At 41.1% G+C, this 27,566-nt stretch overlaps 1 protein-coding gene across 2 annotated transcripts in view; it reads right to left on the bottom strand.

The window, feature by feature from the left end:
- Positions 1-27,566, bottom strand: part of LOC116669992 (tripartite motif-containing protein 54) — a 36,415-nt gene that overhangs the window by 7,713 nt on the left and 1,136 nt on the right. For both annotated transcript variants that reach the window (XM_032500170.1, XM_032500171.1), the window contains exons 2-9: positions 27,037-27,237; positions 24,186-24,367; positions 23,910-24,084; positions 23,589-23,684; positions 21,885-21,962; positions 19,463-19,618; positions 18,961-18,983; positions 18,683-18,807 (exon numbers count right to left, since the gene is read on the bottom strand). In XM_032500170.1, the coding sequence (XP_032356061.1) occupies positions 18,683-18,807; positions 18,961-18,983; positions 19,463-19,618; positions 21,885-21,962; positions 23,589-23,684; positions 23,910-24,084; positions 24,186-24,367; positions 27,037-27,237 (1,036 nt within the window). The remainder of the gene's footprint in view (positions 1-18,682; positions 18,808-18,960; positions 18,984-19,462; positions 19,619-21,884; positions 21,963-23,588; positions 23,685-23,909; positions 24,085-24,185; positions 24,368-27,036; positions 27,238-27,566) is intronic.

The following is a 27,566-nucleotide window of genomic DNA, read 5'->3' as shown; positions in this document are numbered from 1 at the left end:
TTCTAGTAAAGATCAGGTTTTGTTTACACTTACAACCTACCTAAGCAACTTACAATATATGAAACAGAAATCCACCTATCCTACAATGACACTATGAAGCAACGATTCCTGGCCATGTCCGTGAGACTACTTTAAATCCTAATTTAATTGTGGCACAGGGTTTGTTAGTTTGAAAGACACTTGTATTGACTCAATCCTGCCCATGGCTTTACACAGCTGTGGCTTTTTCTCCACCTCTCCTCCTTTTTTTGGGAACTTTTGCATGTGGCTCTAAGTGGACTGCACGTGGGAAATAACTGGATAGATGATAGATAGATAGATAGATTACTTCATTCAGTCCAACACGAATTTAACTAGCGAGTTTTTCCTGATATTTCGATTGCGATATGAATTCCATCTGGAGGTTGTGATCTTTTTGTTTAGTTATTCCTCATTTTCATTGCAAAATGTTCAAATTTAAAATTATTGTGATTGCGGTTGTCGTTTTGTCTTCCCCTATGCGTTTGGCCCATCGTGTGCAGCCTTCCGCAGCCACAGAAACCACCCAGCTCCCGTCTGATGCCCCCCAAAGCTACAGGACCCGCGCATACTATTACACCCTTCTCACCCACACCCACACCCACACACACACACACACACCACACCACACACACACCCACACACACACCAACACACACACACACACCCACACACACACACACCACACACACACCTCAGACCTTCCGTAACCACACATACAGTATCAACCATATACCACACCCACAGATCCCACACACACCATCAAATACTACATACAATCACGAGAGTCGTCAGCCAGCCCAACCTTAACCTTGATTCACCTTAATTTCTATTAATGTAAGTGAGGGGAGAGGAGGAAATAAAGCAGGACAAATAATGCAAAACTAAAAAAACGTTCTTTTTAATACTGGTTAGGTATAATGTCCGGGACAGAGGGAATCTCCTATTTAGGAGACTCTCAACGTCATGGCAGATGCAGTCCCTTAAGCACAGGAACAAGAGACATGTTTTACTAAAGGCATTAGACAATGGTTTTTACCTGTGAGAGGTAACCCCAACAATTGTGAGTTTTCCATTTCCAAAAAAAATCATAAGAAGAAAAAGCTTAATAGCCCAGCTTCAGCCACAAAAGGAACTGAACAAGGAAACTTTGCAAATGAATTCTGCTCACGACATTTTAGGTCTAAGAAAGCAACATTTTGGTTTAATAACTAAATGAGAAGAGACTTACTCACTAAAGATAGCCATTACTTTTAACGTAGGCCTTTTTCTCGTCATTTTCGGCGGATCCTTTGTCAACACAGGACCGTTTTGTTTCTGGCTTCACTTGTGCTAACACAGTGTAAATGTGGACTTATAGTGTACATTTGTAACACTTTAACTCTAGTTTCCTTCTTCCGTCCTAAAGTGCTTTGCAACCTACCCATGAAGTCATGTCTACCCACATCAGAAACCAGAGGTTATGATGCGCACTGCACACCGCCAACAAAATTGCATGCAGACAGGCATTACTACACAAGGATCCTCACTTCCCCATCTATCAACTTAAGACATTTGCCAAGGATATGTCACCGGAGAGACCGCTTTTTGGACATGTCACACAATGTTTACCCCCATTGTCGATACTAGATTTTTCTTTTTCCTCAACAAAGCCACTGAAACAGCTGTCTCCTTTTGGGCCCATGGAACCTTATTGAGGCTTTTCTGGAAGTAGTCCGTGAGCCCGTGTGTGTGTGTTCAGTGAGGAGTTTATTTTCCTCTACACCTCGGGGCACATCCTCGCAGGGTCCCCTCGTTTGCCCTCACACAATTAACAGGTGCTCTAAGAATGACAACAGCAAGGCTCGTCACTATCCCACCATGATACAAGCCTACTGAGTTGCACACTCACACAACTCGGCGTCACAAATGTTACGACAAAAAAAGATTTTGATGAAGTTTGAATGCGTTTAGTCTGCAACGGGGGGGGGCAACAGCGACTATGGTGAGGGTTAGGGACAAGCTGTTGCGGCCATTCCTGTCATTCATCATGCCATTACCTCTCTGTCTTTGAACTAATGCCATAGGCATCTGAATTCCCATCCAGCATATTAGTCAACAGTACGTTTGCTTAGGTTAGTCCTCCATAGAGGAACTTTAGGGTTTTAGCTAGCACCAAAAAGCTTGACAATTGAGATAATAAAGACAAAAAAAAACATAGCACACTGTTTAAATCCTCGCCCACTGTGTATAATAGCAATTTACCAAACCAGAAATAGACGTCAACAGTAGACTTGAATAAGAGGCTGATCTCGTTTTTAACATCTTCTATCTGGCTGTCCCGCCTCTCACCGCTAGTATTTAAGCCAGTTTTTCATTTACTAAAGCCTAATCGATTATTTTTTTATTTTATCAAATTGTCACAATAACTGGCAAATGCATATCGATCCTGTCAAAGAGGTAACACACGCTTGCATACATTGCATCATGCTCACTGGTTGTCCAAAAGGCTAAACCCCTGCTGGTATTAAGGCTACTTCATCGTATATCTGCCCTGTTCCCCTCCTTCACCTCTTTCTCTTTTCTCCACTTGCTCCTACTTTTTCCTTTGGATCCACTTCTCTTTCACATGGAAGGATGGAGCGCCACTCTGTGTGTTGTGTGTGTGTGTGTGTGTGGGTATAGCGACATTAGAACCTCTTGGTGTCCTCCGGAACAACACGGTACAGTACACACTGATTTGAGCCCTTTTTTCTTTTGTTTTAGTTTCCTTTGTTTTGTGAAAAAGTAAAAAGACTGTACATGTTGCGTAAGTTTTGTTTAGATTCTGTCACTGTAATTTTGTTGAGTTGGTCAAAATTGAAACACTAGTTTGTCCTTACCTCTTCCATTCTATTTGTAGAATTGCTTTTCATGGTCTTTTTTGTTTGTCTTATTCATTTTGTAAACGAAGGGAGGTATTGATATCCAAGTCTTATTTGTTCTTGTTGCAGCAGGGTTTTTTAGATGATATCATCCTATACCAAGCAAGCTGATTAGTTAGGTTCTTTTCCAGAAAACTTCAGATACCTACTTCCTTGTTTGTAGTTACACCTCCGATCCCACTCCATCTCTACCTACAGTGGAATAGACAGGAAACGTGGGGATTGTTTTTTGTTCAACATTTGACCCAATAGGCTATATTTATTCCCAATCAAACACTTAGTTTGGTCTGTATTTATTCATATCATGACAATAAGTCTCTTCCATGACACACTCTCTCTCAATTCAAAGTTGTTTCAGTGAATTTTTCCACTCCGCTGAATGGAGATAAATCAGGTGATTCAGTACTAATACACAAGCTTCAGTACAAACCCCATTTCAGGGCTGTCCAAACAGGCTGAATTATATCTGATTTGTGGTTCCCTTGTTTTTAAGTTTTTCTTCCAGTTTTTTAATTTTGGATTTTCGGTCCCATTGATTTTTGAAACTCTTTTAAAGGGTTTCCTAAACGGGCAAATGGCTTCCCTCTTTAATCAATCTGTCTTCACTCTGTATTTGTTTTGTGCTTTCATGTCACATTTCCACTGAAAAGCCACCTTTTTAAAACCCCCAATCCCTCCTTTTCCCTAATTTCTTCACTCACGCCCCAACATGCAACAGTGTCTGAGTGAATGCCGCATGAAGCAGAGAAATTCACCGTGACAAAACGTCCTTTTTCCATCTAAAACACTCTGCATAATTAACAAGAATTGTGAATAGAGTGACGTCAGAAGATATAATCATATTGACGGGTTATTTTATTTTATTTTTTTTTTCTTATGTTTTTAATTTAAGTGCAATTGAAGGGATGTATAGAATATTAGATGGACCCCTTTTGACAATGACGTGGCAAAATGCAAGCTGCTGTACATCCAGCGCAGATGCCTCCCACAGGACATATAGCGTAGAGCGTGTCCCTGTTTTTAGCATGGGCCGACGTCAGGCAGACGGGGGGGGGGGTAAATCAATTTCTGATGTACTGTTTTAAAATACATGTTTGCTGTTGCTTCAGAGCCTTTTGTTTCCTCTGTGATTTCTTGATTAGAAAGAAAGAATGTGCGGATTTATGATGCAAATACATCTGTAAAGGAGACTTTTAATTGTTGAATGCTGGAAAAATTCCTTCCATCTGCCAAAAAAACTACATGATAGTGTGTTTAAACATCAAGTCAATGCGTTATATTCAGTCAAGTAACGTGGCAATTCAGCAATTGTCCAGGCTACAGAGGAGGTCCTCTCTGACCCATGTTGCAATAAGGACATGTCCACAAGTATGGAAATAAAGATTGGAAATGGCATACAATTAGGACTATAAAATGATATGTCATATATAGGCCGACAATACAAAATACCTTCTAAATAGTGCAGATGTTTTGAAAAAACCCACAGTATAGACAACTAACATTCTGAAAATATGCAATATAAAGAATATGTTGTTGAAGTCTGTATAAAGTGCTGGTGCTGTCCCTGAGGGGGAGGGTAGGGTGTAGACGTTCCTGCCAGCCTGGCTGTTATTGAACGCTGTTTAGCCAGTGGTACAGTATATGGTGTTCTTAGTTGCTGAATAAACAACTGATGCAAAAAGAAGCTATGCACCTTTAAACAGTATCTGTCTGGCAACAAACCCTATTCTCACTGTCCATTACCTTGATTTTCTGGATTAGTTTTTGTGTCTATAAAATGTCAAAATAGTGGAAAAATATGACAGTGTTTTCCAAAGCCCAGGGAAAATGCTCCAGGGTGAGGAGAGTGTGTACTTTAGAAAGAGCACAGCCTGGCTGCTCTTAAGTCCGTCCACATCTGGCCACTGGCCTGATATGGTGTAATGTGTGTGTTGTGGGGGTCGTGAAAACCTGACCCCTAACCCCCCCCTGCTCCTCTCCTCAGACACACACATTGCGTGGATGGTTATGAGCTGCAAACAGGCAAATGCATTGCTACTGTGGGTTGAAAAGAGGAACGGAGTGGAGGTTCGGATAGGTAGAGTGTGTGAAGAAAAGCCAGCGAGGAAGAGTAACTGGAGGTGAGCCGTGAGAGGGACCAGTCATCGTCCGGGAGCTGACGAGGAATCCTAAACTGCCTCCCTGGCCCCCCCCCCCGGCCTTGATATGAAACTGTATATGAAACTTTCAATGTGTTTTCTGTGTTGACGTGGATGGCTTTACCACCTAGCTGGGCATGACCCCTTTTGGTCCCAAGGCAACAGTTAGTTATGCTTTATGTTGATGAGTTATGGTATTCCAGAAATGGAGACAGACCTTGGTTACTCTTGTGTGGTCTGTACATCAGCACTTCATGCAAAGATTACACCAGAGCTGACTTTAAAATAGACCCTAAATAAATACTGGAAATGAAACAATCTGCTTCTCTGTGCGGATACAACTTGCACAAATCTGTAAATTATTGAGACAACTACAGCAAAATTGTGTTTAACTGACTATTTAAAAAGAAATTTAAACCAGAACAAAGTTGGCCAAAAGTTTAGCCGGCTTTACCGGCAGGCCTCACAGGTTTGGATTTTAGAAACACTACTTAACTAAATGATTATTTGATTGTAAAAAGCATAAAGACTCGACACAAGGAATTGAACTGCTCCACTTTGTACGAAAGGAGAGAACTAAAGTGCTGACACAGTGAACCCGCCGATCATCAGCTAAGTGGAGAGTAAGGTTAATAACATACGGACTCTTGGACTCATGATGACTGATTTGATTTTGGCGGTCAAAACGGTTTAAAGTGCCCTGTGATAATGATGATACATGTTTTAAATGCCATCAAAATCAATTCACTGTTACAATAAAGGTTATTCCAGGAAAAGAAGGTGAGACATTTTGTTGGAATACTAAAGTGGTAGTTTTCTTGTCAAGACCTTCCTTTACAGTGCTGCAGCGGGGTCTGCTATTCCACCAGCATCAGGGATGGGAGAAAACGTCACTGGTATAATGTATTCTTTAAACCATCACAATCGACTTGGAGGTGCTAAGCCCGGACGGAGCCCCACGGTTGCCTCTTCTAAATGAGTCTCATGAAGGCATTGGTTTTGGTGGAACATGTGTACCTTCAGAAGTTTAGGTGTCCTAAGCTGCTGTCTGTATTTACCCTGCAGAGACTGGGGACCAGTAACCATATCCTCAGTTGTACCAGATATCTAGCTATCTTTCTGACATGGTGACATGAAAACATCTCCTTCTATGTATCCCAATCCACACAAACTGACCTTATGCTGTCTAGCAACCCCCCCCCCCCCCCCCCCCCTCCCCGGGCTGCAGCTTACACTTCTAGTTTTTTAAATGTAGTAAAAGCACCAGTGCCGTCCCTCAGCACAGCAGACAATCCAACCAGTTGGTTGTGTCCACAGGGGAGGTGGGTGTAGCTCGGAGAGGCCATGTCTCTGCCCGCCAACCTGAGCTGCCTGCAGGGAGCAGAGGGGAGGCGGCACTGCCACGGGGGCCCCCCCCCCCCCCCCCTGGAGAAACAGCTGATCTGGTCCCATCTGTCTGGATCTGTTTCACAAACCGGTGGTCATCCTGCCCCTGCCAGCACACTTGCAGGAGTGTGCCACAAGCTCTACAGTCTGTGGGACAGACAGCCACATGTTTGGGCCTCTGGCCTATGTGGTTCATATATACGTTGTTTCTATACATGATGTACTGTATTTCTCATCTGTTATCCACACGTTTCTACATTGCGAGTACTCTATGGTCAACACACTCACATGCCCCCCAACAACCTTAGGATTTAGAATGTGAGTGATATTATGTGTTTTTTTGGGGGGGGGGGGGGGGGGGTTGTGGTGTGTGTGTGTGTGTGTGTGTGTGTGTGTGTGGTGTGGGGTGGATTATCAGTGTCTAAATGGGACGCTCTGGATGTTGAACTGTTTGCTCATGTACAACAAAAATCAGCGTCCGTTCTTTACTAGCTATGTTCAGATTGTGTGTGTGTGTTTGTGTGGTGTTTTGCTACCATGTTATATCTGTTTTTGCTGCAGCAGTGTGAACTACACTGTATCAAGAACCTACTTAAGGTGGATACTAGTCAATAAAAACCTCTTAGATAAAGTTAACAATTTGACATCTTCAATCATTCAACTAATTTTTCACAGTGAGGTCCTTACAAAACAGACAGGCTAGGTTCACATTTTTACGAGTATTCAGTATTGGGTCCCATTCTTATCAAAACTTGTCTCCTCGTCTTCATTAATAACATCTCAGTCTTTTTAGATGCAGGTATTTGAAAGTTCTCCGGCAGCCACAAACTATATGAAGGCACAGATCCATTTTCCATACATTCACATTAACTTTTTTTAATCTGTCTGAACATTTATATAAACCCCTCATGGATATGGTGCACATACCCTCAAGAATGAGAATTCCAGAGATATTCTTAAAATACCCTTATATTTCGAGGGTAATTGTATGTCCTGTAACCAGTGTTGCTGCAATTTACTTTCTAAGATATGTTCGTTTCAAAAAAAAATACAATGTAACGATGATAAAGAGTCGCTGTTTCCTTCTGTTATTACATTATTAGTTACAGTGCTATCATCAAAAAGTATCCGGGGGTTCATTCAACAGAACATTGATTTGAAGGCAAAATACAACACAAATATTAAGGGCGCTGGTTTTGTTGGTGGTTAAAAAGTCCAACCATCCATCATGCTGTTCGATACAATGTTCTGATGTATCTATATATATATTATATATATATTAATATAATATATATATATATCATAATATATATCTATATATATATATATTTTTTGTAATTGGTACTTTACAGTTATTTTTTAACTGCATCATCTCCTAATGACCATACGTTTGCACGGCAACAATTTGAATTGTACAGCTCTGATTGCCAAATCAGAACACAGAAGGAATTAACGATACCTGGCCAAGCATAAAAAACAGCCTTACGACCAAAATAAAGTTGTACAGCAAAGTCATTACACAACTTCTCCCCCCCCCCTTTGTCTGTATCATATTAGTTCTTTGTGTCAGTGTGTGTCTCTCAGTCAGGCCAGCAGCAGCTGAGGCTTATCAAAGCTCTATTTTCAGGACACTTGCACCTCTAACCTTCCTCCGCTCTCTGCTCATCTGTCCTTTTCTTCACTTCGCCTGGTCCTCTTCCACCTACGCTCAATTCTCTATCGTTTTTTGTTACATCTGCTCATTTTTCCTCTTGTGCTCTCTTCCACTATTTAGCCATTTATGATTGATTGGTATTGATTGATTTTTCCCTCTAGAGACTGAGAAACAACACAAGTTACTGTGTGTGGTTGTGTGTGTGGTGTGTGTGTAGTGTGTGTGTGTGTGTGTGTGTGTGTGTGTTTTGTGTGTGTGTGTGTAAACTATGGATGGAATCTTGTTCTTCTTGCCCAGCCACCCGTCCTGAACAGCCTGACTTCAACCCAGGGAGACATTGGGAAGCTTTTACCCCCCCATGGACCCCAATACTAAACTCCCAGCATGCAGCTGTTTTGTAGGTTAGCTCCACGTTGCGTGTTTGACAGGCAGTTGTGGAGCGTTGGCGACAAAGCCATTGTTTTTAAAGGGCTGATATAACTGATATTTACTTTTTTCTCATAAAAAAATGACTAGTTGTCATTACGGAAATCATCATCATGTAATCCCTTTTCACAACATCTTGATAGCTTGTTTCTGGGTTTGCACTTACTGAGTACATTACTTCTTCATACTTATCTTCCTTGACTAGTTACTATAGTTGCTCCGCTAGACGGTTCCTCTACAGCGTTATACTAGTTAACTTAATTACTAGTTACTTCCCATTAGATATTCCTGCTCACTATTCCATGTTTCACAATGGTTTAAAATCTGATATTTATTAATAAAGACCTATCAGCAACAAATAACAGCTCCATGCCACTCCGATATGTCGCAATTAAACACACAGCTGAGATGATGTTCATTAAACACACAGTTGAGTGATGTGGTCATTAAACACACAGCTGAGGTGATGATGTCATAAACAAACACGCTGAGATGATGATTGTCATAAGCACCCAGGGTCGGGTCCTTTACTCTTTCTACAAGGGAGGAAGTTCCGCACTCAGTACTTCTATTATTTATACTTAAAAGTACATTTTCCTGATAATACAGGCTTTCTCTTAAGTAACATTTTCAATGAAGGCATATTTTTTGCAGTGTAGTATTAGTAATGAGTACTGAAAAAGATACTTGTTCCAACCGCGCTTGTCTGTGTTGCAGCCCTCCCTGTTCCCGGCCCCGCACGCACCATGCAGGTGAACACGGGCGTGTCCTCTGTCCGTCCTGCAGACATGAAGTGGTGCTGGACCTCCCACGGCTGCTACGGTCTGCCGCAACCTGCTGGTGGAGAACATTCATCGTACGTCTACAAACAGGAATCAGAACAACAGCAACGCCACATGGTGAACAGAGACAATGGAGACATTTATGATATAAAATATGCTTACACACACAGGTTTACAACATGGTGTTTCTTCTCTCTCTCTCGCTCTCTCATGCCCCCGCCCTCTTCCTCCACCTTCTGCTCAGCTAACATTTTCAGACCACGGGCGAGAAGGTGAACATCTACTGCCTCACCTGTCCGCGTCTACATGTTCCTCTCTGTAAAGTGTTTGTTGGGCTCATCACGCCTGCCAGGTGGCCCTCCTTACAGACATCTGGCACCAGCAGAAGGTAGATCCTGCTCTACTACATTGGGGGAGAGGGGGGTTGTCCTCAACTTAATTAGCAAGATTAAAAAACTAAACTAAAAAAACGGAAGTATCGTGTTAATGGTAGTGTTTAGTGGGGTTGCCCTTTTATTGTGCTACATGCAATACAGATTGATAGATACAAAGCTGTGTCTACTAACCTAACTCTTAATAACTTTATTTCCTTTTGTTTCTCAGGATGAGTTGATGAAGCACGTCAGCTCTCTGGCGGCGGTCAACATAAAGTCCAGACGTTGATAAATGGACTGGAGGAGACTGCAGAAACGTGTGGTGTTGTGTGTATATGTGTGTTTTTTTGTTAAGTTTTACAATCCAGGTATTCATCCAAACCCATGAGCCCACACTGTTGCATCACCATGCGCACGCACGCGCACGCCCACACACACACACACACAACACACACACACACACACACACACAACCACACACAAAACCACCACACACACACACAACACCACACACACACTGCATTATTCTGACTCAATCCCCACATACTGTCCTGCTACAAAACAAACCCAAACACACTACTGCACCACACACACACACACACCCACACACCACACACACACACTTGCATTATTCTGACTTCAATCCCACACATGCTGTCCTGCTACACAAATACACACTACTGCACCAAATGTGGATTAATCCACCGCTTGAAAATACAATGCACCGTTTCTTCCTGTTTGTGGTAGGTCGATTTCCCTGGTCCTGCATTCCCATGTCAAAGTCTTTGCCAAGACGCTGACCTGAGTGCCCCCATGCTGCCCCCATTGAGTGAGATGTGGTTTCTGTCCTCCCCGTGTCTTGTTACTTCACCTCCACTCTTGTGTAAACGCTTTAAAAGCCATGACCTGTCAGAATACTTGCGTTGCTTTCCACGTTGGTTTTCCAGGTTGTTCAAATCAGCTCTGATAGAGACAAGGCTTGCAGTCAAAGATGCTATCTGCATGGTAGCATTGCTTGTTGTCCATTGTCGGTGCCATTTGTTGATCTGAGAAAAACGTTGCTCAAGGTAGCTTTTCTTTTCCCTCCAGCAAGGCCTCTGCAACGGCATGCGTATCACCACATTGAACTTTGTTTCTTGTTTGCCATTCTGCTTCAAGTACCTCTGACGAGCCAAAAGTGGTAAATATAAAAGTTGTAACCATGTAAAACAACTATTTCACAAATTTGGCCGGAGCTACACCTTAAGCCGCCATCTCTGTCCAGCCACATCACGAGCAATCCTCATTTGTAACCTGTGTTCTTAAGTGTATGTCTTCAGGTGTAAACACTTTGGGCTGGAGCCAGAGTCAGGGTAAAATCTGTTGACAAAAGAAAGAATATAGAAAAATGCCATACATACTGTGAACCTGGAAGTTTCACACTAAATAGAAATCAGATTTAGGAAATATTAAATACATGTAAGGGGTGGTAGAAACCGTAATGCGATAAAGACACACAAAAGGTAATATGTAAACATACAAAATCACCAGTACTTTTTAAGTTTAATGTTCAAACGTTACATTATATTTAAGAATTAAAAAGAGAAAGAATCTGTACATGCGGGGAACAGATTAATTGCCATATATTTAAAATACATTTATTTCACACAACAGTTTTCTAAGAGTGTTACATTTTCCAAATCAAATGTTTAGGTTATATCTGTACTAGAAAATGACATCTAATATATGTACATATTTCCATATGACAACCTCCCCGAAATTTGATAGAAAACAGACCACGGGATGTTTTATACAAAGGAAGATGAAGATTCCATCCCTGTCTAGTTTGGTAATATGGAATTGTGAACTGTTAACAAAATAATATCTGAAACTGTTTTTTTGAAATGTCATTTTAAACACAATGTACAGGTTGTAGAAAGCTGTATCTCTGTGTGTAAAGGCTGCATGCAGCACACAGTATGTAATATTGTTGCATGTTTAACTTATTTTACATGACACGTACCCAGTTTGTAGTTCTACATATGGTAGCATTTGAAGTATGCATTGTGTTGTGTGTGCTCTCTGTGCAGGAGAACTGTAAGACTCAAACAAAGTGTGTTGAGACGTTCAGTCGAGTGTTTTCCATCCTGGGAGAGACGAGGTCAGATGTTGTTTCCTTTCTCAGCATACGAACACATTTATTATTCTGATCATCATGGGAATCAATACAACCTTTCACCGTAAACTGGCAGTAATGGTAATGTACAGGCAGAATATACTGGTAGTAATATACAGGCGTAACATACTGGCAGAACTATACTTGCAGTAATATACAGGCAGTAATATACTGTCAGTAATATACTGCAGTAATATACGGCAATATACTGGCATAATATACTGGCAGTATATACTGGCGATTATACTTGCCGTCATAATACTGGCAGTAACATACACTGGCACATAATATACTGGCACGTAACATACTGGCAGTAACGTACTTGCAGTAATATACTGACAGTATATACTGGCATGATGTACTGGCAGTAATGGACTGCCAGTAATTTACTGGTATATATACTGGCAGTTATATACTGGTAGTAATAACTGGCAGGAACTACTGGCTGTATACACTGGCAGTGATATACTGCCAGTAAAAGTGGGCGGCTGTGGCTACAGTGGTAAGCGGTTGCCTGCCAATTGGAAGGTTTGGTTTCGATCCTCGCCCCTGCAGTCATTGTCGAAGTGTCCTTGTGCAGACACTGAACCCCGAGTTGCCCCCGGTGCTGCGCCGTCGAGTGTGAATGTGTGTGAATGTTTATCTGATGAGCAGGTGGCACCTTGTACGGCAGCCCCGTCCACAGTGTATTATGTGTGAATGGTGAATGTTTTCCTGTAGATGTAAAGCGCTTTGAGCAGTTGTTAAGACTGGAAAGCGCTATATAATACAGCGCCATTTACATTACATTAAATACAGGCAGTAATATACTGTCAGTAATATACTTGCAGTATATACTGACAGTAATATGCTGGCAGTGATATACTGTCAGTGATATACTGGTGATATACTGCAGTATACAGACATCATATCCTGGCAGTAATGTACTGGCAGTAATGTACTGACAGCAACAGTTTTGCCTGTAAACTACTCTTTTTTACAGTATGCATACTGGTTTTAAATTTGAAGGTAGTTTTTTTTACTGTATATTTGGATTTGCAGTAATATACAGCCTTCAGTGTAATTCCCCGCTTTTCTTTATTTCCCAGGATGCATTGGTATAACAGTAAATACTTGTAATCTGTAACAGTCGCAGATAGTGCTCTGAGTACACAGTCCTTTCTGCGCATTGCAGATGATAATCCAGATGTACGAGGGTTACGACACTGCAGCATCGTTCCATAGTGACGGTGTGGCCATTAGCCTCCACCGGGAACTAACGCTAGTTTGCTAACACCTATTTTGGCTTTCCGCTAGCTGACAGCTTGATTCAGTCTAAAATAACGTTACTCAACTAAACAGTAGGAAAAGTTATAGCTACAGCTAAATTTAAGACTTTACAGTAAACAAAGACAAGCATTGAGTTGATTTTTTTTTTTGTATGAGCACAAGTACACTGAAATAACAGCTGTTTCATATTCTAACGGTTATTTTCAGTTTTGAGGGTCTTTTACATGCTGTCTCAGCTACACATTAGCTGTTACGCTAAACTAACGTTAGCTTTCCGTAGCTAATGGCAGACCGCTACTGTGGATCAGACTTTCTTAACTGTCTACGGGAACAGATGGTGCGTGTTGTAAACCCTCGTTTATCAGGATATCATCTGCCATGGGCGACAGGTACCTACAGTGCTGGTAATATTCTTTTTCCCCAGAATGCATTGCCACTAACATTAGATCCTGTATAAATTAAAACTAGGATACTGAGAGATTGTAGCTGTAAATTTACATCAAAGCTTTACAGTTGTGTACTTCAGTACACTTTTGAATACTTTACTTACTTTGACTATTTCCATTTTCTGCTACTTTTACTTCTACTACACTATATCTCCAAGGGAGAAGTTCTTTACTCCAATACAGTTTATCTGACACTTACAGTTACTTTTGTAAAACTATTTATATGCTATGATGCAATACTCTACTACTATCTACCCAGTTTTTTTATTAGTATCTAATTAGTACTAATTAGTATTAGTATCTACAAGTATTGGCTCCACTTTGTTGCACTTCAACATTAAATGCCCTTACGTTGTAAATGACAACAGAATATATTCATGTGCTCTCTTGTTGTTCTCTTGTTGCTTGTAAAAATAGGTTTTTGTACGATATCAGAACCGTTTATGAAAATGGGTTGTATATTTTTCCTATAATACTATAATCCTTGGAGAGATTTGGCATATTGTGTTATTTTACTTTTGATACTTTAAATATAAAACTACTTTCACATGTTGGATAATATTGTTACATTTCTTCTAGAGTATATTACAAAATTGGATTTGTCTTACATGCTGATAATGTAATATATCAAAATACTGTAGCCTACATTGTGTAGTACAAGTTGTGTATACAGCAGTAATAGTACTCATAGTTGTAATGGTTTATTACTGTCTTCATCATCACACATTGAAGGCGATGATGCAGCGAATCAGCACTGAGCAGGAAGAGAAGACAGGCCATGCCCAGGACTGATGCGTTGCTATGGAGACAGCGTGGAGGCCAACAGCAAACTTTGGAGCGAGCAGTGCTATGCATGGAGGAGCACGAACATGCTGCTTTTGTTCAGGTGTGTGTGCATGTGTGCGTGTGTGCGTGTGTGTGTGTGTGTGTGTGTGGTTTTGTGTGTTTCTCTTAGAGATATAAAACCTGCAAAATGTTTCAAGATGCTGAGAGAGTGGGATGTACAATCCTACACTGTATTACGTATTTTAAAGTTATGATACACTTTTTAGTAATGCCTTCTTTTCGATGAGTTCTTATGGTTGGATAGAATTTTTTTTGTTTAATTGAGTTGACTTTAGAGGTAACCCATTTTATTCGTTGAGTTGAGAAAGGAAGTACTTTGTTTGCAATGTATGTTGTATGTTGAGAAATTTGAAGATCCTTTGATGTTTTAGCAAGTTGGTTTGACCTTCCGATGTGTGTTTTGTGTCTTTCAATGTGTTTGTTGGGCATCTCTGCTGACTGAGGTCATTTCAAACTCACTTGTCTAAGACCTGAGTCTCTGAATTATCTTTTTCCTCCTTCAGAATTCCAAAAGCTAATCACAGAGTGAGTATTAACCCTGTTGTCTGGTTGCCTGTGATGAATTTTCCTTTCACAACTGAACCATTTCTTTTTTTTTAGATTTGGAGCAACCTCCGTCATTCTTTTCTTTTTTCCTTTTTCATTTGTCCCCTCTTTACGCCCACCTCCCCGCCTCCCCAAGTGATAGCAGCGAGCAGCTCCTGTCCAGCTGAGGCTCTGAAAACAGGCTGTGAGAGTTGAGCCACTACAGATTTGACTTCAGCAGACAGGAGAAACTTTGAAGAGCATTGACTTCCTCAAAGGTAAGACGAGACTGCCTGAAACCACTTTGAAACTATATCTTTACAAGACAATGGAAATGTACAGTTTATCCCCAATTTCAAGATGAAGAATGTATATAGACCCTTTAAACTGTGTGACTGAAGAGTGGGAATCTGTATTTTTTAATTCAAGGTATACAAGTCTGGTCCAAAAACTAGTGGGTAGCAGCAGTGAAAAATGAGAGAGAACCACGTTTCAACATACAAACACACTGTAAAAAAACATCCCCTCACTATCTGCTAGCTGCCTGTCCCCAGAACACACTGTAAAACATCTCCTCACTATCTGCTAGCTGCTTGTCCCCTGAACACACTGTAAAAAACATCTCATCTCACTATCTGCTAGTTGCTTGTCCCCTGAACACACTGTAAAAAACCCATCTCATCTCACTATCTGCTAGCTGCCTGTCCCCAAAACACTTTGTAAAACATCTCCCACTATCTGCTAGCTGCCTGGGGGGGGGGGGTAGTACTTGAATTTGTACTTCAGGAGTGTACTTTTAAATGTCCCTAAAGGAGAATGAATAAAGAACACACTTTGGTCTTAACCGGTGTTGTTGTCTCCCTCCAGTTGTGGAGAGGTCCTGAAGAAGCAGAGGTGAACCGGAGCCAGAGGAACCCAAAGAGGACCTGTCCAGAACGTGAAACCAGAACACATCAGAAACCTCGGCCCAGAACTGGACCCTGGTGTAGAAGCCATTCCAGAGCTGGTATCCCCACCAGAGGAACTGACTGCAGTGACACTCCCGTGAGTTACACTGTGGAGCCTGCAGTGGCCTTCTGCAGCCAGAGACTGACAACCTGGACGTAGCTGATGGAGGATCTGTTCTGTTGAACCGGGGTGTTGGACTGGGGGTGGAAATGTGCCTGAGTACCCCAAAAGCTGCTGGAATGAATAGCTGTGGATGCAGGGAGGGACCCATAGAGAACGCCTGTCTGCAGGCCCAGAATTCTGTGCTGCGCCACTGCTGTATGAAGAAAGAGGGGCGGAGAAAGAGGAGGGGAGAAAGTGGAGCCGGAGGGACATGCAGCTCCGATAACCTGTTAAAGAGGAAACATCTGTGAAGAGCAGGAGGATGAGCACAGTACAGGTACCGTATCAGCTGTCCACAGACTCTAATAGGGCTTTTATTAAATGTAAAATATTTAGTGTTGTTTTGTGAAATCTTTAGACAGGATCGCGGAGGGGTCGACACAAGCAAATAACCACAAAAAACTTTTTCCCTGCCAGGATAAATTGTCCCTTTACCCTGTCACAAAATACAGTACATGTTGTTCGGCAGGCTCACACTGTCACACACTCAAACGCCGCTTTCTGCTAAAATGAATATCTCTAACTTCCAACAGGATACAGCACAGCTATGAGTATCAGCGGACTCTGTTGGACTGAGGGATTCTCCGTCTTTTTTTATTCTCTTACAATATGTGGGGCGAGGATGGCCGTCTCGCTCCCAGCCGATCCCGTGAGTCCGGCGCACCTGCCTCGAAACCATGTTCAAAAACAGGAGCGCCTCTCTCAAAACATGAGCTCGATGGAAAGCCGTAGTCAAGCATGAGTATGATATGTGATCAAAACAGGTTATATATGCTTATGTAAGTAAACAATGATAAATGAAACACAACAATTATACAGTTGATAAATGAAACCATACAATTGATAAATGAAACACAAACAATAATAATAGTTATACTTTTATAACTGTTGAGGTCACTGTTGTTAACTATTATTATGTTTTGTGTTTCACTTATCAATTGGGTATGTGTTTTCATTTTATCACTCCCAACATGTAATCATTTGTTTTGTGGTTTCATTTTATCATTGTGTTTAACTTAGCATAAGCCTTATATAACCTGTTTTGATCACATATCATAACTCATGCTTTGACTACGCTTTCCTCGAGCCTCATGTTTTTGAGAGCTGGGCTCCTGTTTTTGAAACATGTTTTCGAGGCATGTGCCCGGACGCACGGGATCGCTTGGGAGCGAATGACTGGCCATCCTCGGCTCCCACACTATTGTTAGAGAATCAAACGACGGAGAATCCTCAGTCCAACAGAGTCGCTGAGCTCCTAGCTTGTCTTGTATCCTTTGTAAGTTAATAGATATTCATTTTAGCAGAAAGCGGCGTTGTGATGTGTTGACAGTGGAGCCTGCCGAACACATCTGTACTGTATTTTGTTGACCGGGTAAGGGACAATTTTACCTGGCAGGGGAAAAGTGTTGATTTTTGTGTGGGTATTTGCTTTTATCGACCCCTCCGCGATCCTGTCTAAGTATTTTCACAAAACAACACGTAAATATTTTACCATTCATAAAAGCCCTATTAGAGTTTCTGGGACAGCTTATCGGTACCCTGTAGTGTGCTCATTCCCTCCTGCTCTTCACCGATGTTTCCTCTTTAACATGTTCAGGAGCTGCATGTTCCCTCCGGCCCACTTTCTCCCCCTCCTCTTTCTCCGCCTCCTCTTTCTTCATCAGCGTGGCGCAGCACAGAATTCTGGGCCTTGCAGACAGGCGTTCTCTATGGTCCCCTCCGGCATCCACAGCATTCTTCCAGCAGCTTTGGGGGTACTCATTCCCATTTCCACCCCCAGTCCAACAACCCCGTTTCACCAGAACAGATCCTCCATCAGCTCGTCCAGGTTGTCAGTCTCTGCTGCAGAACGCCACTGCAGGCTCCCATTGTAACTCACCGTGAGGGCACTGCAGTCAGTTCCTCTGGGGGGATCCAGACTCGGAATTGCTTCTACACAGGGTCCACGTTCTGGGCCGAGGTTTCTGATGCTGTTCTGTTTCACGTTCTGGACGAGTCCCTCTTTGGGTTCCTCTGTCCTCCGGTTCCACCTCTGCTTCTTCAGAACCTCTTCCACACTGAGGAGCACAACAACACCGGTTAGAACTCAAAGTGTGTTCTTTATTCATTCTCCTTTACGGACATTTAAAATGTACACTCCTGAGTACCATTCAAAGTACTACCCCCCCCCCCCACCGGCAGCTAGCAGATAGTGAGGAGATGTGTTTTACAAAGTGTTTTGGGCAGGCATCTAGCAGAATGATATGATATTGGGTTTTTTTACAGTGTTTTCAGGTACCAGCAAGCTAGCAGAATATTGAGATGAGATTTTTTACAGTGTTTCAGGACAGCACTAGCAGATAGTGAGGAGATGTTTTTTTACAGTGTGTTCTGGGGACAGGCAGCTAGCAGATAGTGAGGGGATGTTTTTTTACAGTGTGTTTGTATGTTGAAACGTGGTTCTCTCTCATTTTTCACTGCTGCTACCAACTAGTTTTTGGACCAGACTTGTATACCTTGAATTAAAAAATACAGATTCCCACTCTTCAGTCACACAGTTTAAAAGGGTCTATATTACATTTCTCATCTTGAAATTGTGGATAAACTGTACATTTCCATTGTCTTGTAAAGATATAGTTTCAAAGTGGTTTCCCAGGCAGTCTCGTCTTACCTTTGAGGAAGTCAATGCTCTTCAAAGCTTTCTCCTGTCTGCTGAAGTCAAATCTGTAGTGGCTCAAACTCTCACAGCCTGGTTTTAGAGCCTCAGCTGGACAGGAGCTGCTCGCTGCTATCACTCTGGGGAGGCGGGGAGGTGGGCGTAAAGAGGGGACAAATGAAAAAGGAAACAGAAAAGAATGACGGAGGTTGCTCCAAATCTAAAAAAAAGAAATGGTTCAGTTGTGAAAGGAAAATTCATCACAGGCAACCAGCAACAGGGTTAATACTCACTCTGTGATTAGCTCTTTGGAATTCTGAAGGAGGAAAAAGATAATTCAGAGACTCAGGTCTTAGACAAGTGAGTTTGAAATGATCCTCAGTTCAGCAGAGATGCCCAACAAACACATTGAAAAGACAAACACACATCGGAAGGTCCAAACCAACTTGCTAAAACATCCAAAGGCATCTTCACATTTCTCATACATACAACATTACATTGCAAACAAAGTACTTCCTTTCTCAAACTCAACGAATAAAATGGGTTACCTTCCTAAAGTACAACTCAATTAAACAAAAAAAAATTCTTATCCAACCATAAGAACTCATCAGAAAAGAAGAGCATTTACTAAAAAGTGTATCATAATCTTAAAACATTACGTAATACAGTGTAGGATTGTACATCCACTCTCTCAGCATCTTTGAAACATTTTGCAGGTTTTTATATCTCTAAGAGAAACACACAAACACACACACACACACACACACACGCACACACGCACACATGCACACACACCTGAACAAAAGCAGCCATGTCTGGCTCCTCCATGCAGCTCACTGCTCGCTCCACCAGTTTGCTGTTGGCCTCCACGCTGTCTCCATAGCAACGCATCAGCTCCTGGGCATGGCCTGTCTTCTCTTCCTGCTCAGTGCTGATTCGCTGCATCATCGCCTTCAATGTGATGATGATGAAGACAGTAATAAACCATTACAACTATGAGTACTATTACTGCTGTACACACAACTTGTACTACACAATGTAGGCTACAGTATTTTGATATATTTACAATTTATCAGCATGTAAGACAAATCCAATTATTATATTTTGTAATATACTCTAGAAGAAATGTAACAATATTATCCATCCACATGCTGAAAAGTAGTTTTATATTTAAAAGTATCAAAAGTAAAATAACACATTATGCCAAATCTCTCAAAGTATTATAGTATTATAGGAAAAATATTACAACCCATTGTCATAAACGGTTCTGTATATCGTACAAAAACCTATTTTTTAACAAGCAACAAGAGAACAACAAGAGAGCAGCATGAATATTATTCTGTTGTCATTTACAACGTAAGGGCATTTTAATGTTGAAGTGCAACAAAGTGGAGCCAATACTTGTAGATACTAATACTAATTAGTACTAATTAGATACTAATAAAAAAACTGGGTAGATACGTAGTAGAGTATTGCATCATAGCATATAATATGTTTTACAAAAGTAACTGTAAGTGTCAGATAACTGTATTGGAGTAAAGAACTTCTCCCTTGGAGATATAGTGTAGTAGAAGTATAAAGTAGCAGAAAATGGAAATAGTCAAGTAAAGTAAAAGTATTTCAAAAGTGTACTGAAGTACACACTGTAAAGCTTTGATGTAAATTTACAGCTACAATCTCTCAGTATCCTACTGTTTTAATTTTATACAGGATCATAATGTTAGTGGCAATGCATTCTGGGGAAAAAAGAATATTACAGCACTTGTAGGTACCTGTCGCCCATGGGCAGATGATAATCCTGATAAACGAGGGTTTACAACACTGCACCATCTGTTCCCGTAGACAGTTAAAGAAAGTCTGATCCACAGTAGCGGTCTGCCATTAGCCTCCACCGGAAAGCTAACGTTAGTTTAGCTAACAGCTAATGTGGCTAGCTGAGACAGCATGTAAAAGACCCTCAAAACTGAAAATAACCGTTAGAATATGAAACAGCTGTTATTTCAGTTGTACTTGTGCTCATAAAAAAATAAAATCACTCAATGCTTGTCTTTGTTTTACTGTAAAGTCTTAATTTAGCTGTAGCTATTAACTTTTCCTACTGTTTAGTTTGAGTAACGTTATTTTAGACTGAATCAAGCTGTCAGCTAGCGGAAAGCCAAAATAGGTGTTAGCTAAACTAGCGTTAGCTTCCCGGTGGAGGCAAATGGCACACCGCTACTATGGAACAGATGCTGCAGTGTCGTAAACCCTCGTACATCTGGATTATCATCTGCACATGCGCAGAACGGACTGTGTACTCAGAGCACTATCTGCGACTGTTACAGATTACAAGTATTTACTGTTAATACCAATGCATCCTGGGAAAATAAAGAAAAGACGGGAATTACACTGAAGGCTGTATATTACTGCAAATCCAAATAATACAGTAAAAAAAACTACCTTCAAATTTAAAACCAGTATGCATACTGTAAATAAAGAGTAGTTTACAGGCAAAACTGTTGCTGTCAGTACATTACTGCCAGTACATTACTGCCAGGATATGACTGTCATTGTATTACTGCCAGTATATCACTGAAAGTATATCACTGCCAGCATATTACTGTCAGTATATTACTGCAAGTATATTACTGACAGTATATTACTGCCTGTATTTTACTGTCAGTATATCACTGCCAGTGTATTACAGCCAGTATGTTCCTGCCAGTATATTACTACCAGTATATTACTGCCAGTAAATTACTGCCTGTATATTACTGACAGTATATAACTGCCAGTATATTACTACCAGTAAATTACTGGCAGTCCATTACTGCCAGTACATCACTGCCAGTATATTACTGTCAGTATATTACTGCAAGTATATTACTGCCAGTATGTTACTGCCAGTATGTTACTGCCAGTATATTATTGCCAGTATGTTACTGCCAGTATAATACTGCAAGTATATTACTGCCAGTATATTACTGCCAGTATATTACTGCCAGTATATTACTGCCAGCATATTACTGCCTGTATATTACTGACAGTATATTACTGCCTGTATATTACTGCAAGTATATTACTGCCAGTATGTTACTGCCTGTATATTACTACCAGTATATTACTGCCTGTACATTACCATTACTGCCAGTTTACGGTGAAAGGTTGTATTGATTCCACCATGATGATCATGAATAATAAATGTGTTCGTAGTGCTGAGAAAGGAAAACAATCTGACCTTCTGTCTCTCCTCCAGGATGGAAAACACTCGACTGAATGTCTCACACACACTTTGTTTCTGAGTCTTACAGTTCTCCTGCACAGAGAGCACACACAACACAATGCATACTTCAATGCTGACCCACTATGTATGAACTACAAACTGTGTGTACGTGTCAGTAAAATAAGTTAACACATGCAACAATATTACATACTGTGTGACTGCATGCAGCCTTTACACACAGAGATACAGCTTTCTTACAACCTGTACATTTGTGTTTAAAATGACATTTCAAAAACAGTTTCAGATATTATTTTGTTAACAGTTCACAATTCCATATTTACCAAACTAGACAGGCTGAGAATCTTCATCTTCCTTTGTATAAAACATCCCGTGGTCTGTTTTCTATCAAATTTCGGGGAGTTGTCATATGGAATGATATGTACATATATTAGATTGTCATTTTCTACGTACAGATATAACCTTAAACATTTGATTTGGAAAAATGTAACACTCTTAGAAACTGTTGTTTGAAATATAATGTATTTTAAATATATGGCAATTACTTCTGTTCCCCCGCATGTACAGTATTTCTTTCTCTTTTTAATTCTTAAATATAATGTAACGTTTGAACATTAATACTTAAAAAGTACTGGTGATTTTGTATGTTTACATATTACCTTTTGTGTGTCCTTTATACGCCATTACAGGTTTCTACCACCCCCTTACATGTATTTAATATTTCCTAAATCTGATTTCTATTTATGTGTGAAACTTCCAGGTTCACAGTATGTATGGCATTTTTCTATATTCTTTCTTTTTGTCAACAGATTTTTACCCTGACTCTGGCTCCCAGCCCAAAGTGTTTACACCTGAAGACATACATCTTTAAGAACCAGGTTACAAATGAGGATTCTCGTGATTGGCTGGACAGAGATGGCGGCTTAAGGTGTAGCTCCTGGCCCAAATTTGTGAAATAGTTGTTTTACATGGTTACAACTTTGATATTTTACCACTTTGTGCTCGTCAGAGTTACTTGAAGCAGAATGGCAAACAAGAACAAAGTTCAATGTGGTGATACGCATGCCGTTGCAGAGGCCTTGCTGGAGAAACAGAAAAGCTACCTTGAGCAACGTTTTTCTCAGATTCAACAAATGGCAACCGACAATGACAACAAGCTAACTGCTATCCATGCCCAGATAGCATCTTTGACTGCAAGCCTTGTCTCTATCAGAGCTGATGTGAACAACCTGAAAACCACCGTGGAAAGCAACGCAAGTATTCTTGACGGTCATGGCTTTTAAAGCGTTTACAAGAGCTGGAGGTGAAGCTAACAGACACGGAGGACAGAAACCACATCTACACTCCAATGGGGCAGCATCGGGGGCAACTCAGGGTTCAGCGTCTTGGCCAAAGACCCTTTGACATGGGACTGCAGGACCAGGGAATCGAACTACCACAAACAGGAAGAAACGGTGCATTTGTATTTTCAGCGGTGGATTAATCCACATTTGGTGCAGTAGTGTGTATTTGTGGTAGCAGGACAGTATGTGTGGGATTGAGTCAGAATAATGCAGTGTGTGGTGTGTGTGTGTGTGTGTGTGTGTGTGTGTGTGTGTGCGTGCGCGTGCGTGCGCATGGTGATGCAACAGTGTGGCTCATTGGTTTGGATGAATACCTGGATTTGAAACTTAACAAAAACACACATATACACACACACACCTCCACGTTTCTGCACGTCTCCTCCAGCTCATTTATCAACGTCTGGACTTTATTGTTGACCGCCGCCAGAGAGCTGACTGCTTCACTCAACTCATCCTGACAAACAAAAGGAAATAAAGTTATTAAGAGTTAGGATTAGTAGACACAGCCTTTAGTTATCTTATCAATCTGTATTGCATGTAGCACAATTAAAAGGTGCAACCCCAACTAACACTACCATTAACACGATACTTCCTTTTTTTTTAGTTTAGTTTTTTAATCTTGCTAATTAAGTTAGAGACAACCCCCCCTTCTCCCCAATGATAGTAGAGCAGGATCTACCTTCTGCTGGTGCCAGATGTCTGTAAGAGGGGCCACCTGGCAGGCGTGATGAGCCCCAAACACTTTACAGAGAGAACATGTAGGACGCTGACAGGTGAGGCAGTAGATGTTCACCTTCTCGCCCTCGTGGTCTGAACATGTTAGCTGAGCAGAAGGTGGAGGAAGAGGGCGGGGGCTGCAGAGAGAGCGAGAGAGAGAGAAGAAACACCATGTCTGTAAATACCTGTGTGTGTAAGCATATTTTATATCATAAATGTCTCCATTGTCTCTGTTCACCATGTGGCGTTGCTGTTGTTGCTGACTTCCTGTTTGTAGACGTCGATGATGTTCTCCACCAGCAGGTTCCGCGGCAGACCGTAGACGCCGTGGCGGTCCAGCACCACTTCATGTCTGCAGGACGGACAGAGGAAACGCCCGCTGTTCACCTGCATGGTGGTGCGGGCCTGGAACAGGGAGGGCTGCACACAGACAAGCAGCGGTGGAACAAGTATCTTTTACTTCAGTACTAAATTACTAATACTACACTGCAAAAATATGTCCTTCATTGAAAATGTTACTTAAGTAAAAGCCTGTATTATCAGGAAAATGTACTTTTAAGTATTAAAATAAGAAGTACTGAGTGCGGAACTCTCCTCCCTTTGTAGAAAGAGTAAAGGACCCGACCAGCTGGGTGCTTAATGACATCATCATCTCAGCTGTTTGTTTATGACATCATCACCTCAGCTGTGTGTTTAATGACATCATCACTTCAACTGTGTGTTTAATGACATCATCATCTCAGCTGTGTGTTTAATTGCATCATCATCTGAGCTGGACCTGGAGCTGTTATATTGTTGCTGCTAGGTTACTTTATAATAAATATCAGATTTTAAAACATTGTGAAACATGTGAATAGTGAGCAGGAATCTTAATGTGGAAAGTAACTAGTAATTAAAGTAACTAGTAACTAAAGCTGTCAGGCGAACGTAGCGGAGCAACTATAGTAACTAGTAAGGAAGTACAGTACTGAAGAAGTACATGTACTCAGTTACATGCAACCACAGGAAACAAGTCCTATCAAGATGTTGTGATAAAGGATCTACATGATGATGATTTTCTATAATGACAACTAGTCATTTTTTTCTGAGAAAAAGTAAAATGATCAGTTATATCCGCCCTTTAAAACATGGCTTTGTCGCCAACGCTCCACAACTGCCTGTCAACACGCAACAGTTGGAGCTAACCTACAACACAGCTGCATGCTGGGATTTTAGTATTGGGGTCACTGGGGGGGTAAAAGCTTCCCAATGTCTCCCTGGGTGAAGTCAGAGCTGGTTCAGGACGGGTTGCTGGGCAAGAACAAGATTACATCCAGTATGTTTACACACACACACACACACACACACACACACACACACACACACCACACACACACACACACACACACACACAGTAACTTGTGTTTTTTTCTCCCAGTCTCTAGATGGAAAAATCCAATCAATCAATCAATCAATAAATAGGCTAAATAGAAGAGATCACAAGAGAAAACTGAGCAGATGTAAAAAGCGATCAGAGAATTGAGAGTCAGGGGAAGACGGACAGACGAGTGAAGAAAAAGGACAGATGAGCAGAGAGACGGAGGGAAGGTTAGAGGTGCAACGTGTCCTGAAATAGAGCTTTGATAAGCCTCAGCTGCTGCTGGGCCTGACTGAGAGACACACACTGACACAAAGAACTAATATGCTACAGACAAAGTGGGATAAGTTGTGTAATGACTTTGCTGTACAACTTTATTTTGTTACGTAAGGCTGTTTTTTATGCTGCGCCAGGTATCGTTAATTTCCTTCTGTTTATCTGCTTTGGCAAATAGAGCTGTAACAATTCAAATTGTTGCCGTGCAAAGTATTGTCTTAGGAATGATTGCAGTTAACAATATAACTGTAACTGTACAATTTACAAAAAAAAAATATATATATATTATATATATATATATATATATATATATATATAGATACATCAGAACATTGTATCAGAACAGCATGATTGGATGGTTGGACTTTTTTCAACCACCACCAAAACCAAGCGCTCCTTATCTATTTGTGTTTTATTTTTCCTTCAAATTCAACTGTTGAATGAATCCCAGGATACATTTTTTGATTATATCACTGTAACCTAAATAATGTAATAACAGAAGTAAACAGCGCCTCTTTATCATCGTTAAACATTGTATTTTTTTCTTAAACGAACATAATCTTAGAAATTAATTGCAGCAACCACTGTTACAGGCATAGCAATTTACCCCTCTGAAATATAAGGGTATTTTAAGATATCTCCTTGAATTCTCCTTTTGAGGGTATTTGCACATATCCATGAGTGTTTTATATCAAAATGTTCAGAACAGATTACAAAAAAGTTAATTTTACATGTATGGAAAATGGATTCTGTGCCTTCATATAGTTTGTGGCTGCGAGAACTTTCAAATACCTTGCATCTAGAAAAGACTGAGATTTTATAATGAAGACAGAGGAGACAAGTTTGATAAGACATGGGACCCAATACTGAATCATCTTAAAAATGTGAACCCTTAGACACTGTCTGTTTTGTAAGACCTCACTGTGAAAATTAGTGCATGATTTGAAGATGTCAAATTTGTTTAACTTTATCTTAAGATGTTTTTATTTATAGTATCCACTTAAGTAGAGTTCTTGATAACATTGTTAGTTGCACACTGCTGCAGCAAAACAGATCTCAACATGGTAGCAAAACACACACACACACACACACACACACAATCTGAACAATAGCAGTAAGAACCGGCCGCTGATTTTTGTGTACATGAGCAAACCAGTTCAACATCCACGCGTCCCATTTTAGACACTGATAATCACCACACACACACACACACAACACACACACACACACACACACACACACACACACACACACACACACACACATCATATCACATCACATTTCTAAATCCTAAGGTTGTGTGGGGCATGTGAGTGTGTTGACCAATAGAGTACTGGCTCATGGTATGAAACGTGTGTGATAACAGATGAGAAATACAGTACATTCATGTATAGAAACACGTATATATGACCACATAGGCAGAGGCCCCCCCATGTGTGCTGTCTGTCCCACAGACCTGGTAGAGCTTGTTGGCACACTTCCTGCACAGGTTGTGCTGGCAGGGCAGGATGACCACCGGTTTGTTGAACAGCTCCAGACAGATGGGACAGATCAGCTGTTTCTCCAGCGTGGCCAGTGCCGCCTCCCCCTCTGCTCCCTGCAGGCAGCTCAGGTTGGCGGGCAGAGACATGGCCTCTCCGCTACACTTCACCTCCTCCTGTTGACACAACAACTGGTTGATTGATCTGCTGCTGCTTGAGGGACGGCACTGGTGCTTTTATACATTTAAAAACCTAGAAGTGTAAACTGCAGCCCGGGGGGGGGGGGGTTGCTATGACAGCATAAGGTCAGTTGTGTGGATTGTTGATACATTAGACAGGAGATTGTTTCATGTCACCATGTCAGACAGCTAGCTAGACTATCTGTCCAATCTGAGGACTATGGTTACCTGGTCCCCAGATCTCTGCAGGGTAAATCCAGACAGCTAGCTTAGACAACTAAAACTTCTGAAGGTACACATGTTCCACCAAAACAACTTCCTTCCTG

Source organism: Etheostoma spectabile, chromosome 20, assembly GCF_008692095.1.
Source record: "Etheostoma spectabile isolate EspeVRDwgs_2016 chromosome 20, UIUC_Espe_1.0, whole genome shotgun sequence".
Classification (NCBI taxonomy): Eukaryota; Metazoa; Chordata; class Actinopteri; order Perciformes; family Percidae; genus Etheostoma; species Etheostoma spectabile.
This window is presented reverse-complemented; position numbering and strand designations above follow the sequence as displayed.